The following is a 15,677-nucleotide window of genomic DNA, read 5'->3' as shown; positions in this document are numbered from 1 at the left end:
ATCTACACCAACACCCTTGGTGCACACCTTGGATCTACACCAACACCCTTGGTGCACACCTTGGATCTACACCAACACCTGGGGCACATATTGTATCTTCCTGAAACTGCTGGTGCACTGCTCTCTTCAGCATTCAAGGATGTCTCTCTCAGCCAGTTTTGTATATGGCATCATGCTGGCCCTCTGCACTCTTTCAGTAGTGGAAAAGCTGAATGGAGCCAATGCGACCTGTGCTGGCAGATGCCCTTGCAGGTGGCTTTGGACCCCTTTGCTCTTATAAGCCCAGTGGCACAGGACCTGTCCCTGGGTGCATGCTTTTGCACACATACCCATGTATATCTCTGGATTAAATCTCTACATGTGGGGTTATTCGGTCAGGGTTTTTTGGCATTTTGTTCCTTAATTTTAGTTTTACGTACATAATGTGTTTATCAAGGTACTGGGCATTGAACCCAGGGTGTGGTGTAGATATATTGAGCTACTTCTCAGCCCTTACTATTTCGCCTTAAGGGTGGGTCTCACTAAAGCACTAAGTCGCCCAGGCTGGGCCCCAGTGAGGTCCTCCTGCCTCAACCTCCCAGGGTGCTTGGGACAGGCATCTATCACCAGCCTCGTCAGTTTGTGCACCTTAAGCTCGCTAGTTGCTGTGTCTTGCCCACTGCATAGACTACACTCATTTGCAGTCTTCTAGATAATGTGTAGGAGAGTTTATTTCATGAAATTTTAGGCAGACTGTTTGACTTTTATAGATTTTTTATATAAAAAGGTAGCTGAAGTTGGGCATAATTTCCTTTTGTTTTAAAAGCCCAATTGCACATCTTGGTGCAGCTTTATGCCTGTCTATATTTTTTCAACGGGGTTGTGCTAGTTTTTTCTTATTATTTCATAAAAGATCTTTCTTTATATATTAAACAAGTTAGCCTTTTCATTTCTCTTTCTTTGGGTGGAGAGCAGTTCCTCCTATACTCTCTCATTGTTCAAAAAAGATTTTATACCTTTTTTTTTTTTTTCCACACTATGTATTTAATGCAGGGCCACACCACATAGCTCAGAAGCATAGTGATCCTCCTATTTTCAGCCTCCCTAGCTCTGGGATTACAGGCGTGCGTCCTGCTCTCGGACTGCTCACTGTGCCCTGGAGGAAGGGCTGGCACAGCATGAGGGGCCTCCCTGGTCCCTGCACTTGCCAAAGCAGGCACTTAGTCAGCTGAGCTGTCTCGCTGGCCCTTTGTTCCTGTTATTGATCCCTTTCAAAGTGATTCTTTTAACTGGGTGTAGTGCTACATACCTGTAATCCCAGCATTCTGGAGGCAGAAGCAGGAGGACCGCTTCGAGTTCAAGGCCAGCCTGGGCTAGTTGGTGAGTTCAAGGCCTGCCTGAACTACATGTTGAGATCTTGTCTAAGAAAAGGAATTCTTTCTTTTTGCCAACCAGGTTTGGATTCATTTGTTTAGTCTTTTTGAGACAGGGTCTCACTATGCAGTTCAGACCAGCTTTCAGCTCACTTTGTAGCCAGGCTGGTCTCAAACTCCCAAGGAGCCTCCTGCCTCAGCCTTCTCCCATCCAAGTACTAACCAGGCCCGACCCTGCTTAGCTTCTGAGACCAGATGAGATCGGGCGCGTTCAGGGTGGTATGGCCGTGGAGTGCTGGGATTACAGGCAAGTACTTCCATACCCGGCTGATTAGGTTTGTATTTTAGATTTATAGATATCTTACCATAAACTGTACTAAAGTAGAAAAAAGACACATATGTGAAAGAGATTGTTTTGGGGGTCCAGAATGAAGAGGCCGCACAATATGATTTGAAGCCATAGTGACGGGGGACTCTGAAGTCCTTTCTAAGACATGAATGACAGAGATTTGAAGTTAAACTTGGGGACCTCCCACAGTGAAGGGACAGGTGAAAGGATGGGGAGAGTGGGACCCAGGGAACGGCCTTCGGTAGCTCAAGCCTCTGCTGGTGGAGTGACCCCAGCGGCTCAAGCTTGCTCTGCTCGGCTGTCCGAGCCCTACAGGGGTGAGGGGCCACCTCCAGACCTCGAGCTTCCTGCCGAGCAAGGGCACTCTGTGAAGGGATCGAGGTGAGATGGGAATGACCGCGGCGCTGTGTGCCTGCTAACGACCCATCCTCTCCTGTCCCCGTCTTTGGTGCAGGGCCCACCTGGAGGCAGCAGGTCACTGCTGTGTTCTGAGAGATGCGTCAGAGTTTGCGAGCCCGGCGGACGTCGCAGACCTCCTGGAGGCCCAGCACTTTGAGGGGGCGCTGGCCCTGCACCTCTACCGGGGAGGCCGGCTCCTGCAAGGTAAGCCTGCGCCTGCAGAGCGGCCAGCGCCCACGCTGCTGCGTACCCTGCTCTGCGGCCCAACGCGTGGGAGGCGGCGACGCTGCCGGGTTCTTCTCTTTTCTGCTCTTTGGAGGCAGCAGCTCCCTCCAGAGTCCGGGCTGGACTTGCTCTCGAGCTGGTCCCCCTACCCATCAGCCTCAAGTGCAGGGACAGCAGGCGTCCACCACGGCCGCTGGCGGCTTGTTTTCTGCTGAGTGCCTTTCTAAAATTCGGTAACTGCCTCTCCAGACTGGATGGAAGAAGCGGAGCTGGTTTTGGTGTATGAGGTACATGGTGCTGAATTTCTTCAGTGTGTACTTCTTGTTTCAAATTCTGATTTTCAAATTTAAACATTGAGTTCTTTACAGAGATAGGAGGAGCGCTTATGAGAGGTTCTATACAGTGTGTTCAATACCGGGGACCCTAAGGCCTCTAGGTTTCTATGCGGTAAGGTCAGGTCCCCGCTGAGCTGTGAAGCGGAGGCCTTTCCAGGCAGACAGCGCCTGCTGGGAGCCCCCCACCTTTTTTTAAAAAACAAAAACAGTTTAAATTTTATTTTTTAATTAATTTTATTGAGAAAAAAATGGCAATGTGACAGCTTCAAAACAGGTTGGTAGGAGAGTTACAACAATTAATACATTGCATATTGTTGTCTTTGTAGTAGTCATTCAAAGCACAAGATGCAGACATGGTATCCTGTCCAAACACTATTAGTACAAATCTTTCTTCTTATTGAATTAAGAGCAAGTAGCTGTATATCTATCCTAACTATTTTGTATATACAGATACAAAATAGTCCTTCATTTATATCACCTTTTTTTGTTCAGTTTTGTCAGAGATGAGTATTCCATTGCCATCCAAATACTGTAGGTGCATGAATTCAGCAAAATATTCCAATATAGTCCAGCAGTCCACAATAGTAGTGGGTTATCCACAGGACTGGCAGCGTCCCAATCTGATGACTTGAGCCTTCTGCAGCTCAGTATATTAACATGGCTTCACCTTTCATACCTCGCGTCTACACTTTTCTGCTGGATGGTTAAGACCAAGATAAAGCAAGACCCATATAACAAAAAATGTAAAAGAAAAAAAAAAAAGTAACTTTTGTATTGGACACAGTCAGTCAAGTCCCCTCAAGACTTATCCCGAAACCCTGCACTGCACTTTGTAGATCCTTTGTCAGTGTCAGCCATGTGGATGAGTCAGGGGCCTGGGAAATAGCTCAGTGGCATAAACGCCTGCCTGGGCCCCTTTTCTGTGGGGCGGGTGGGGTGGAGCCATGGCATCCAGCTGATGGGCAGCTGCCGGTCAGCTGCTGTTGCTGCAGAGCTCTACTCCCAGTGAGCAGCACCATGCCTCTAGCCTGGTCTCACCGCGGGGACCCAGAGTGGCGCTATGGGTGCACTGGGCAGAAAGCCCGCCTATTCCTGGGCTGGGGTGCTTTTGGCTGCATGCCCAGGTCCTATCGGCTTCCCTGATGCAGCTGCTACCGAGTTGGTAGGAAACAAGATGGGCACACCTGCTGCGCCAAGCCATGGTGGCTTTCTGCGGGCACAAATGAAGCAGCGAGGTTCGGGTGTCCTCGGTGTGGTGACGTTCAGGGGGCTGGCGAGTCAGCGTGGATTGGGACCTCCTAAGTTGTCCTCGCGCTAGGATCCCACTTTAGTCTGCGTGTGGGAAGCTTCTAGGCGCCAAGAGCGCCCTGGCTAGAGGGAGCGCCCAGGCAGCGTCCCTGCCTCCGGTGCTGGGGGGGAGGCCCTCTGGCCACACCCTTCCCATCTGGGCAGGATCTACGGTGTACTGCTTCTTGATTTTGGGGGTAATATGGGAGGATGCTAAGACATCCTGCATAGGGTGACACATGGTTGCTGGCTCCCCTGTGTTCCCTTTGTCTGCTTCACGCTCCCCGGAGGCGACCACAGTGACTACTGTCTTGCGCTCCCTGGAATCCATTCCGTGGACTGGATTAGTGTCCTCCTGCGCCTAGCCGGTTGCCCCATTTCGTGCTTATGAGGGCTGTGGAGCAGGGCTGCAGAGGGTCTGCCTGTGCCCAGGGTTCTACGCAGGAGGCTCGGTCCCTCCCCACCTGGGCCTGCCCAGTTCTGAGTGATCCTGAAGTGGTGCTGGCTCCCAAGAGGATAGTCCAGAGGGAGGAAGCTGGATGCCACCCCAGAAGGACCGCTGGGTGAGGCCCCGCTGTCTTGCCGGCTACCCGCTGGTGGAACCGGTGTGGCAGGGGACAGCCAGACTGAAGATGACATGACGTCCTGTGGCTGGCCAGCGTCCACATCCATGTGACCACCCTGCGGCTGGCTAGTGTGTGCGTTTACGTGACTGTCCTGCGGCTGGCCAGCGTGCGTGTCCATGCATGTTTCCGCCCTATGGAGCCCCTAGTCAGGCGTCCTCTGGACGCTTGCTTGCGCCACTCACACGTGCGGCTGCACAGTCTTCTCCCAGCTGTCACGCAACAGCACCATGATGTGGAGGCAGCCATGAGCAGGCATTATTAGAGTCTTTGATTTCTTTCTTGTCAACCATTGCTCCAGGGTCTTCTTGCAGACTCCTCAGCATGAGAGTGTGGGGGAGGAGATCCGACTGCATATTTTGTGACCCAGCCTGAACTATCCAAATCCACTGTTTCCTGGGAGACAGGACAATGTTTTTGGAATTATTACTTCTAGAAAGTTCTATTCTGAGATAGGTAGAGCATTCCAGGCTCCCCTGTAAGTGTGTGGAACCCAGGGCCCGAGGTTCATGCTGGGTGTGACCGACGCTGCCACCAGAACCAGGCTGATCACAGCCACCTCTGAACGGGTGGGAAACTGTCGCTGATGGTGTGAATGTCCAGGTTGCAGGCTCCCTCCCTAGGTGGGACTCTACTCACCGTGCTAGGCTGTTGTCTGTGAGCCTGCATCCCGACTTCCTTGCCATCACGTTGTGTGGTCAGGTCTGTGTTTTATTCCTACGAGTCTTTCTCCACGGACCTCAGCTCTGTCCGGGTCCCAAAGCCGTCTGTGCCTCACACTTTCTGTGAGCGGACCAATGGTACAGACTGAAAGTCCCTGTTCTGAAACACTCAAACCAAAAGGGACTTTGATTTTGGAATTTTTGTGATTTCAGAGTGTCCACAGGCACGCCATGGAAAACCTAGGGGTCGGCCCCAGGTCTACTTGCAGAACGCCCCGAGTTTCCCGTGAGCACCTCGCCACATCTGAGGCCTGCAGGGCGCCCGCCGCAGCCCACTGGTGCACCTCGCATTGCCGGCCGCCTGCTGTGAGGTCGGGGCTGGAGTTTGTGCCTGTGGCTTTGACAGCCCCAGAGAAGTTTCCAGTTTGGGAGCATTTCCCATTTCTGACTTCTAGGTTAGACTTACTTGATTTCTATTCCTCTGTAAAGGCATACCACAAGCCTGGGGCCAGAGTGGGTTTTTCCTTTGACAGGGACAAATCACCTTCCAAAAGGTCACCCCATCCACGTTCTGGCAGCTGCCAGGCAAGCACCTATTCTTTGCTCTCTGACCAAGTGGCTGGGGGTTTTGTTTTCTCGTTCAAACTTCAATTCTTCTCAATTTCACCATTCCTGACCTTTGTTTCGAGTAAATGGGAAGCCACCTGGCAGCAGGGCTGCTTCTCCTGAAGCCTTGGCAGAAGGAGGAGGCACCTCCGAAGGCAGCCCCTGCGGCGGCGGAAGGACAGAGCATTCTCCTGCTCCGTGAAGCTGAAGCCTGCTCGCTGCTGGCCTTGGCCAGGGCTCAGCTTCTCTCTGCTCCTTTGCCCCTTGGGGCTGTCTGCCCAGGCATCACGTGTCCGGGGCTCTTAAGCTGCACTTTTTTTTTTTTTTTTTTTTTGCATCTTTTGGAGACTGGGTCTCCCTGTGCAGCTCAGGCTGGCCTTGAGCTCAGGCTGGTCTCAAACCCTCAATGATCCTCCTGCCTCAGCCTCCTGAGTCCTGGGTTTATAGGTGGGTGCCACACTGCAGCTTTTTGAAAGTCATATTCTGGGTACATACACTGCAAATAGTGTGCGCAGCCCTTGGAGGCTGCTCTGAGGGTGGAGGCTGGAGCCTGAGGCTGTAGACAGTCAGTGGCACCGAGAAAGAGGCTCGGCCCTGCAAGGGCACCACACGGAAATGACCCACGTGTGTCTGCGCCCTTCATTTCATCTGTTACGTGTTTTTTATTCAAAATTAAGTTTGCCATAAAAGATTTACTCTTCTGGTAAATGTAAAACCTCTCTCTCTCTCTCTCTCTCTCTCTCTCTCTCTGTCTCTGCCTCTCTGTCTCTCTGTCTCTGTCTCTGTCTCTCTCGCTGTCTCTCTCTCTCTCTCGCTCTCTCTGTCTGTCTCTTTGTCTCTGTCTCTCTGTCTCTCTGTCTCTCTGTCTCTCTCTCTGTCTCACTCTGTCACTCTCTCTGTCTCTCTGTCTCTGTCTCTGTCTGTTTCTCTCTGTCTTTCTCTCTCTCTCTTTCTCTGCCTCTCTCTCTCTCTCACTCTGTCACTTTCTCTGTCTCTGTCTCTCTGTCTCTCTCTGTCTCTCTGTCTCTGTCTCTCGCTCTCTCACTCTGTCACTCTCTCTCTGTCTCTGTCTCTGTCTCTCTGTCTCTCTGCCTGCCTGTCTGTCTGTCTTTCTGTCTCTCTCTCTCTCTCTCTCTCTCTCTCTCTCTCTCTCTCTCTCTGTCTCTTTGTCTCTGTCTCTCTCTGTCTCTCTGTCTCTCTCTCTGTCTCACTCTGTCACTCTCTCTGTCTCTCTGTCTCTGTCTCTGTCTGTTTCTCTCTGTCTTTCTCTCTCTCTCTTTCTCTGCCTCTCTCTCTCTCTCACTCTGTCACTTTCTCTGTCTCTGTCTCTCTGTCTCTCTCTGTCTCTCTGTCTCTGTCTCTCGCTCTCTCACTCTGTCACTCTCTCTCTGTCTCTGTCTCTGTCTCTCTGTCTGTCTCTCTGCCTGCCTGTCTGTCTGTCTGTCTTTCTGTCTCTCTCTCTCTCTCTCTCTCTCTCTCTCTCTCTGTCTCTTTGTCTCTGTCTCTCTCTGTCTCTCTCTCTGTCTCACTCTGTCACTCTCTCTCTGTCTCTGTCTCTCTCTGTCTCTCTTTCTCTCTGTCTCTGTCTCTGTCTCTTGCTCTCTCACTCTCTCTGTCTCTCTGTCTCTCCCTCCCTCCCTCCCTCTCTGACAGGGTCTTTCTCTGTAATCCAGGCTGCCTTGAATTCACTGTGTAGCCCAGGCTGGCCTCATCTCACAGTGACCCTCCTGCCTCAGGCTCCTGAGTGCCGGGATGACGGGCACACACCACCACATGTGGCTGTTAAGGGGGTATTTTTGAAATTGCAGCCATATCGTAATGATAGTTTGCTTGACCATTTTCACCTAAGATATGTTGCAAGCACTGCCTGTGGGGCTGGAGTGTGGTAGAACACTTGCCCAGCACACGGGGGGCCCTGGGTTCAATCCCTAGTTGAGAGCCATCGCACTTCCGCTCTCCCTGGGAGGTGGACAGCGTCACCATGTGCAGAACAGTGTGGGCCCCTGGTCTTCGGTGCACCACACCCCCTGCGCCCGGGGCCACTGCTCACGTGGCCAGGACAGATAGCTGGCCTAGGTGACCTAGCTGACCTGCAGACGCCCGGCTGAGGACTGCGGCCTGTGTGCATTCAGTGGATTCTGGGAGCTGCAAAGAGAGGGACGTCTGGTCATTTGCCACCCCTGGGAGAATCCCGAAGGTGCTCTGTTAGGTGGAGCAAGCCTGGCACCCCCTGACCCCACTAAGATGTGGAATCTAGGAAGGGCATACATAGAATCAAATCCGTGCATGGTAGGGAGCTAGGGAGTCCCAAGTCCCGCTAGGATGATGGCATCCGGAACAAGGGCCTCAAGCAGGGCAGAGCCCAGCTCTTATTAATTCATGAAGAAGGGAGCGGCTTGGAGATGAGTGACTGAGAGCGGCGGGACACCCCTGCAGCCACCTCTGCGACGTGCGGAGGGAGGAGATGTGGAGGAGGAGCGATCTGCCTAACGCAACTAAGGCAGCGTGTAGTGTCTCGGAGCCGCAGCTTGAGCTCTGGTGTAATGCTTTGTGCCCTGGGAAGTCACAGCCTCTTATTTTGAGGCCGATCCGAGCTGACAGCGTGGAGCAGGGCTGTCTCTTGCCTCTTGCCCTGCCCAGCTCACACACGTCCTTTGGGAGCTGTGGGGGCGGGGTGACCCTGCCCTGTCCCCTGCTTCAGAGACCACACATAGCGCCTGGCTGGGCCGGTTTGCGTTGCTTGCAGCCAGTGGAAGGCATGAGCAGAAGTCCTAGCCAGCTCTGCGTCAGCACGTGGAAATGGGTTAGGCCCCCAAAACGGAGGTAGGAGAGTCGTCCAGGTGGCCCTCAGAGGACCTGGCGCTTGCCAAGGGAGTAGATTTGCATCCAGGAGCGCGGAGGTGGTGAGTGGATCGGGTGACGCATGCCTGAGCCTGGGTCGGCCACTCGCCGCGCATGCGCACTTCTAGCCTGCGCTCGGTGAACCTGCAGGGAGACAAGACTCAAGTCTGTGCACACGTTGTGTAGACTTTGCGCTAGAGCAAAAGAAGTCCGAAGAAACGCCTAGAATTTCTCGGAGAATGTCTCAGTCACAGCTCTGGGAGGGCTTATGAAAGTCTTTTGCCTTTAAGGCTAATAGACAACTTGTTTGAAGCATTGTTTTCTTAGAAACACGCGCCTCAAAAGTGAAAGGTCTCGCGCTCTTCTAAGCATTCATGTAATTTCGCGAACCTCAGGCTGCCCGGTTTCAGCCCCCTTTGGCACCGAGCTCTGCCAGCCGAGCTGCCCCATGTCTGTCCTTGGATCCTGGCCGCCCGCCCACTGAGAGTTGCTACCGCACAGAGCATGGCCAGTGTCCCCAGGCCCCAAGGCAGCCACCCAGCAGGTAGAGCTGGGTTTCTGACCCAGGTCCAGGGAGGCTTGCGTACTGCACTATACTGAATATGTACTTCTTCCTTGCGCCATGTCCTTGTCCGCTTTCTTGTGGGTTGTTGTTGTTGGACTGAGCCCAGAGCCTTTGCTCTGAGCTGCATCTCCAGCCTTGCATTTTATTCTTGGGACAGGGTCTTGCTGAGTTGTCCAGGCTGGACTTGCACCTGCAGTCCTCCTGCCCCAGCCTCCCAGGTGCTGGGATTGCAGGTGTGCTCCTCCGAGCGCAGCCCTACTCTGTTGGATTTAGTCTGGAGCTCTGGGCCGGCTTGCCATGTTCGCAGGGCTGAAGGTGTGTGTCACTGACTGCCACTCGCCTCTGAGCAGCTGCTTGGGTTCCCGCACGCACGCATCTGCTTGCGTCTGTCTGCCTCTCTGGATGTCTGGCTGTGCGCAGCTTCTGCCATGCCTTCCGCCTCCTCCGGGAGTGTTTCCATCAGGGAAGCTTCCCTTGGTGGCCTCTGGGTGGCGTCTGTCCCCAGTGGGGCTGTGTGGCGCTGTCCCTCAGGTCCCTGCTTCTGCTCCGCAGTCCTGGAAGCCAGTGCTGACTGAGGCCCCTGCACCACAGCCCTGGCTGGCTATGGCCTTCCGTCTGCAGTTCAGGGGCCACTGCTTGCTCCCATTCCGGGATGCTTTGACACTCTCTCTCCTTCCAAGGACCCTTGGGTCCCTGTTGGGCTCCCTGCCAATCCCATTCTCCTCCCCCATTCTACTTCAGCTAAGTAGCAGCCCTGAATCTGTCCCTCCCAATTCCAATTTCCTCCTTCCTGTTCCTGGGTCCTGCCAATCAGGCTGTGGACACAGTTGGGGACAGTTATCCTCTGTCCCATGACCCTCTCAGGTCCAAAGATTCGTGTCCTTGTAGCGCAGGGAAATCACTCACCCCTCCCAGCACGGCACCTCGTACCTGAGCCTCCTGCCCACGACCAGCCACCGTGTGTCCCGGGAGGACTTTTCTATGTCTGTGAATTTCAGGAATGTTCCTACATGTGCCATCTAGGCATCCAAGTACGTCAGGAGTTGCAGGGTGAAGAGTCGTCCCCCCCCCCCCCCCCGCCGCATCCCAGGTCTGTGCGCTTCCCGGTTGCTTCCCAGGGGTGGTGGCAGCTCGAGTTTGCTCCTTGGAGATGTGCGCGCATAGCAACGTGTTTGTTATTCTAATACACAGCGAGGCAACTGATGTGCATTTGGGTTTTGCACTTAATTGGAGATATTGTCACTCTTTAGGAACACACGCACACACATGCACGCTCGCACTCACACACCCCAGAGCTCCTCCAGTGGGTGGTTCCTCAGCTCCTCGTGGCTGCTTGTTCTAGCAGCCAGTAGCTCCCTATGCTTCATGGTTCTGCTTCGGGAAGCCATAGTCGAGTCCTTTGTGGTGAAATTGGGGCTGAGAGCGGCCTGGACGGCCAGAGAGGCTCTGTGGCTGTTTGCTGTCTGTCTGCACATGGCCGAGGAGATGCCTCAGGGTGCTGCAGTGTGCGTGGCTGATCCGGTCTCCTCTGAGCTCAGTGCAGTAGACGGTCAGGATTAACTGCCATGTGTGGGCTCTGGGGACTCAGATGTGGGCAACCTTAGCCCCAAAGACCTCCCCTCCCGCGTGGTGCAGCTGCCCACCGGGCCCATCGCTGTCACCAGGGGCTGTCGCCAGACTCATGCCATTCTGCAAGCAGTCCTGCATGCACCCACCCCGCACAGCAGGGAATGCCCCACTACTTCCACCCCTCGCAGCTGCCCGCAGGCACCATGACAAACCCAGCTCATGTGCTAGAACCCTCCAAGGCTGCAGCTTTGCTTATTTTCAAAGAAGGAGAAGCTTGGCTCGATGGGTGGCTTCCAGCTCGATGTGTTTTTGTTGTTAAAATTTAAGGCAAATTAACTGAAAATCCATAGCTCTGATGCCAGTGGCTAGTGTGTCCCCTGACTCACACTCACTCACACAACACACCCCAGAGCTTCTCCAGTGGGTGGTTCCTCAGCGCCTCAGCAGCTGCTGCTCGCAGCCAGTGGCTTGTAACAGCATTGTAGGCATCCTGCTCAGCAGAACCAGGTGCCACTGAGCCGGCGACCCAGCCCTGCGTGCCGCGACATCGGCTGCTCCACCTGGTGGGTGGTGGGCGGTGCCATCCCTGCCTTAACCTCTGTCTCCTGTCGCTGTTGCATTGCAGGTCACAGGATCCCTTTCGGGATCATCTTTGGTGGCACGGATGTAAACGAAGATGCTGGCCAGGAAGAGAAGAAAGAAGTGATGGGCAATGTGCTCCAGGAGGCCAGGTGAGGTCCTGAGGAGGCCCCGCCCAGCGGTGACCTCCTGCAGTACAACCTGCACTGATGCAAATTAAAATGGAAGAGAAACAAAACAGAATAGCAAGGCCAGTGAGCCCTGTTGTCACGTGGGCGGTACCTACTGGAGTGAGATGACAAAGCAGAAGCCCCCGGCAGGTTCACCTCTTGCCGTGTGAAACCAGCCCTGTACTCCTGTTCTCTCCATTGGCACTGCCATATTTAGGATCTGGAAACCCTTTCTGAGGGAGGTCATAGCTGCTAGCTTTTGTTTTTTCCTTTTGAGTGTTTGAGACAGGACCTTGTCATGTAGTTTGTGCTGGCCTTGAGCTCTCGTTATGTAGCCCAGGCTGGACTCTGCCTGTGGGGAGGCAGTTCCCCTGCCTCAGCCTCCCGACCTCCAGCTTCCAAGAGTGTGACCCTGTCCACTTCCAAGAGTGCTGTGCACTCCCACCACCCTAGGCCCTTAACTGCTCATCGTAGATGTCCCTGGGATGGCTGGGTTGTGATGACCCTGGGCGCCCCCACATAATTTTGAGCTAGATGAGGGGGTATCACAGCCCTGGCTGGAGCAGCTTCCACAGTTGGATCCCTCAGGACGTCGTGGTGTTCGGGCCCATCCTGGTTGACACTGGTTACTTCATCTCCTGCCCCAGGTCCTGACAGACAGACCAAACCAGCACGTAGCCCTGGTGCTGAGTGCACGGTGGACAAGCTGAACTCTGACCTGGGTCACTGCAGGAGAAAGACGGGAGCTTCTAGTCAGCGCGGGTCAGCGAGGGTCAGCATGGGGAGGAGAGGCTGTCCCCTTGTCAGCCCTGTAAGCAGAGCGACTGGCCGGGGAGCCTCTGCTATTCACACAGGGATTTCACCCCCATTTTCAGAGGAGTCCTTTGTGGTCTGGGGGCTAATGGAAGTGTTAGGATCCATGCTGGACATGGGTCCTGGCTCTGCCTGGACAGGGCAGGCCTAGAAAATGACCAGTAGCCATACAGTGAACTGGGAGTCCTGGTAGGAAAAACTCACTTCATTTGTAAGACAAATACAGTAATAAGGCATCAAGTGATAACAGCAGTCCCCGTCCTCTAGGGTGAGGTCCTGTACCAGCTGTGAAGGAAGAGGCATCAGGTTCAAAGTAATGCACATGTGCTCCCCGGATGCAGTACAGGCCCTGTGGAGCGATCTGGGGGTCCCAGGCCGGGTGGTGGTCTGTGCCCTTGAGCTCCCTGGTGCAGGGTGTAGGCAGGTAAGAGTCTCGCCTGGCTCCAGGTGGGCTGGGCTCAAGCCCAGGATGGCCCAGCAGACACGGCGCTAGCATCCTTCAGCTGCATGAGATTTTGGAGTCATTGAAGAGCAAACTGAGAGTGCTGGCTGCTGTCGCACCCTCTGGACCTCTCGCTGTGGGTTTGCTGTCGCTCAGCTGCGACAGGCCTGGTGGGCAGCACAGAGTCCTGGGAGGTATCCCAGTCACAGGGCCATGCACTCCCTGTTCATGGCCAGGGCTCTAGGTCCCCATGGGACCCAGACTTTCTCCTGCAGGCAGGTGTGGTGTCGCCGTGGGGTGAACACTCTCCTGAGGTCTTCTGGATGCAGTTTCTGCGGAAAACATTTTCAGACATGGAGACACGTACTGCATGCAGGTCAGAGAGAGAGAGAGAAAGAGACAGACACCGAGAGACAGTCAGAGGGAGCAAACAGCCTAGGATTGCGGGCGAAAGGTGCTCTATCCCCAGGCATGGTGGTGCATGCCTGTAGTTTCAGCACTCAGGAGGCAGAGGCGGGAGGATCATTGCGCATTTGAGACCAGCCTGGGCTGCACAGCGAGACCCTGTCTCAAAAAGACCAAAAAAAGAAAGAAAGAAAGAGGGGTGATCTATCATTACAGGTTTTCTTAAAAAGGCTGTTCTTGTACCCTGAAAATGCATTACCTTTAGATGCTTGTGATTCGTAATGCAGTCTTATAGAAGAAAAATAATTCTGTTTACCAGAGACCATATTGAGTGATCCATCGGACGATGTTATCATTAGTATTATTCATCGCATTGTTATTACAGCAGATATTGGTTTTTGTGCGGGGGACATTGATCGCGGTGAGGGGCAGGAAAGCTGCATGAATCATAGATTTCCTGTTAACACAACACAGGGCTTTTTTTTTTTTTCCCTCTCCTATAAAACAAAGTATTAGATTTGTCTAGCTATTTATGATGAATGTTTCATTTTTAATCAAATACTTTTAAATCACTGGATTTTTTTTATGGGACATGACTTGAACTCTTTTAGTATTGTAGACGCTTTTCCTGCGGGCTGTGGTGCTCAGTCCAGCACCAGCCTTTCAGCTTACAGGTGTTGTGATATTCATTTGAGAAGCACGAATATCAACGGGCAGTACAAAGTGCTCTAAATCTGAGGCTGCAGTTTTGCGAGGGGTCACCCAGGTGTGTATCGAAAGAAGCTACATTGCCAGACGAATGATCAAAGGGCAGAAAATGAGGGCCCCGGTCACAGCTAGGACGTGTGCGCCGCAGCTTGCACTATGCAAATTTGCTGCCTTATAAGTTAAGAATAGTTAAATATGAGTAATTATATATAGGTTTTGAGCTATAGTTTTGCTAGAGACTTTTATCTGCTTTCCTTGTTTTGCGGGCCAGGGTCTCTTTGTGTAGCTCAGGGGGCCCTGACCTCTCTCTGTAGCCCAGGCTGGCCTTGAGTTCGCAGCGATTCTTCTCCTGCCTCAGGCTCCTGAATGCTGGGATTAAGACGCGTGCTGCCGTGGCCGGTTTACCAAAGTCGTTTCTGATAGGCAGAATCATGTAGCAACGTGAAGACACCTATTTTGAAATGGCAATATTCAGCCAACAGTGCCAAGTAGTGGCTGCTGTATTTGTCATGAGAAAGGTGTTATTGTAACTTCCTGCATCCCGGGCCTTGGGTCCAGGCCCTCCTAACGTGTCCTCTCCTAGGCAGAAGGACAGCGGCAAGCACAAACCCCGCAGGACACCCCAGATGCGGAGGCAGATGGATCTGCATCCCAGGGCACCCACTGAGGGGGACCGCTTCTAGAATATCAGACCCTGCCCTCGGGTGGTCTCGGGGGTCTGTGGGCTAAAGCAGACAGGAAGTGAGGAGGCAGAGGGGCTTGTCCACTGGGGGTTGGCTTATGCCGTGTGCATCGCAGGAACCAGCCATGTCTAAGAGACAGGGGCAACTCGACCTGGAACAGGAGCTGTTGTTACCGGGGCAGCTGAGAAGCTGAAGTGTGCTGGCCAGAGGGCCGCTTTCGGTTACCTTTCCCCCCTCTTAGTTTTTCCAGCAGATCTTTGCTGAGCATATTATGTGTCACCCTCTGACAAAGCCCAACAAGAGGCAGTAGACGTAGATTAGCTGTCAGTCCTGTGACATTCTGGCAGGGGAGAGAGAGTTACTCTGATCGGGGACCATCAGATGTGCCTGGGACGCTCACCAAATCTTGGTCAAGCGTCTGACTGATTGTTCTGTTCTCTTGGGGCCACTGTCTACAGAGTTTAAAGCATGAAAACAGCTGCAGGGGGCGGGCGGGGGGACACAGGAGGGGTAGGCAGCCTGAAAACACACCCAGACCAAGTCAATAGGCGCGCAGCGATCCTGTGGGCGGTGTCCTCGGGGACAGCTTTAGGCTGCGTGCATTGTCTCTTCTGCGACGGCCTTGCAGGGGCTGTCCAGGTACATTTTCAGCAGATCTAAGGCTGGATTCTGAAACTTGTAGAGGTAGTAACTATGTACCCGGGTTATATGTGTGTGAGTTACAAGCTGGGTTTCTTCTTTTTCTTTCTAAACTTTTCTAGAGCTTTGTGGCCTGTACACTGTTTTAATTTAATCTAGCTTTATAATTTAATCTAGCCTTTGAGTTACCACTGCTACAAGTGCAGGCCTCCTGGCACTGCCAGTGATCAAGGGTCGGCCGTACCTAGGAATGTTTTTTATTTATTTATTTATTTTTTTCAAAGTTTTATTGATAAACAGCAATGAGACAGTTTCAAATCAAATCAGAAGTACAGTTTCAACAAATAATACACTGCATATATTCTTCTTAGTGGTTAATTGCTGTACAAGATGCGGACTTGTGATCCTATTTACAAACACCATTA

The 15,677-nt window shown here is 53.0% G+C and overlaps 1 protein-coding gene across 1 annotated transcript in view; it reads left to right on the top strand.

Moving 5' to 3' along the window:
- Positions 1 to 15,677, top strand: part of Glt1d1 (glycosyltransferase 1 domain containing 1) — an 87,079-nt gene that overhangs the window by 13,679 nt on the left and 57,723 nt on the right. The window contains exons 2-3 of the mRNA XM_023720574.1: positions 2,156 to 2,304; positions 11,439 to 11,544. Of these exons, the coding sequence (XP_023576342.1) occupies positions 2,156 to 2,304; positions 11,439 to 11,544 (255 nt within the window). The remainder of the gene's footprint in view (positions 1 to 2,155; positions 2,305 to 11,438; positions 11,545 to 15,677) is intronic.

Source organism: Octodon degus, unplaced genomic scaffold (assembly GCF_000260255.1).
Source record: "Octodon degus isolate 3935 unplaced genomic scaffold, OctDeg1.0 scaffold00076, whole genome shotgun sequence".
Taxonomy (NCBI): Eukaryota; Metazoa; Chordata; class Mammalia; order Rodentia; family Octodontidae; genus Octodon; species Octodon degus.
Note: the sequence above shows the minus strand (reverse complement) of the source record. Positions and strands in the feature narration are given on the sequence as shown.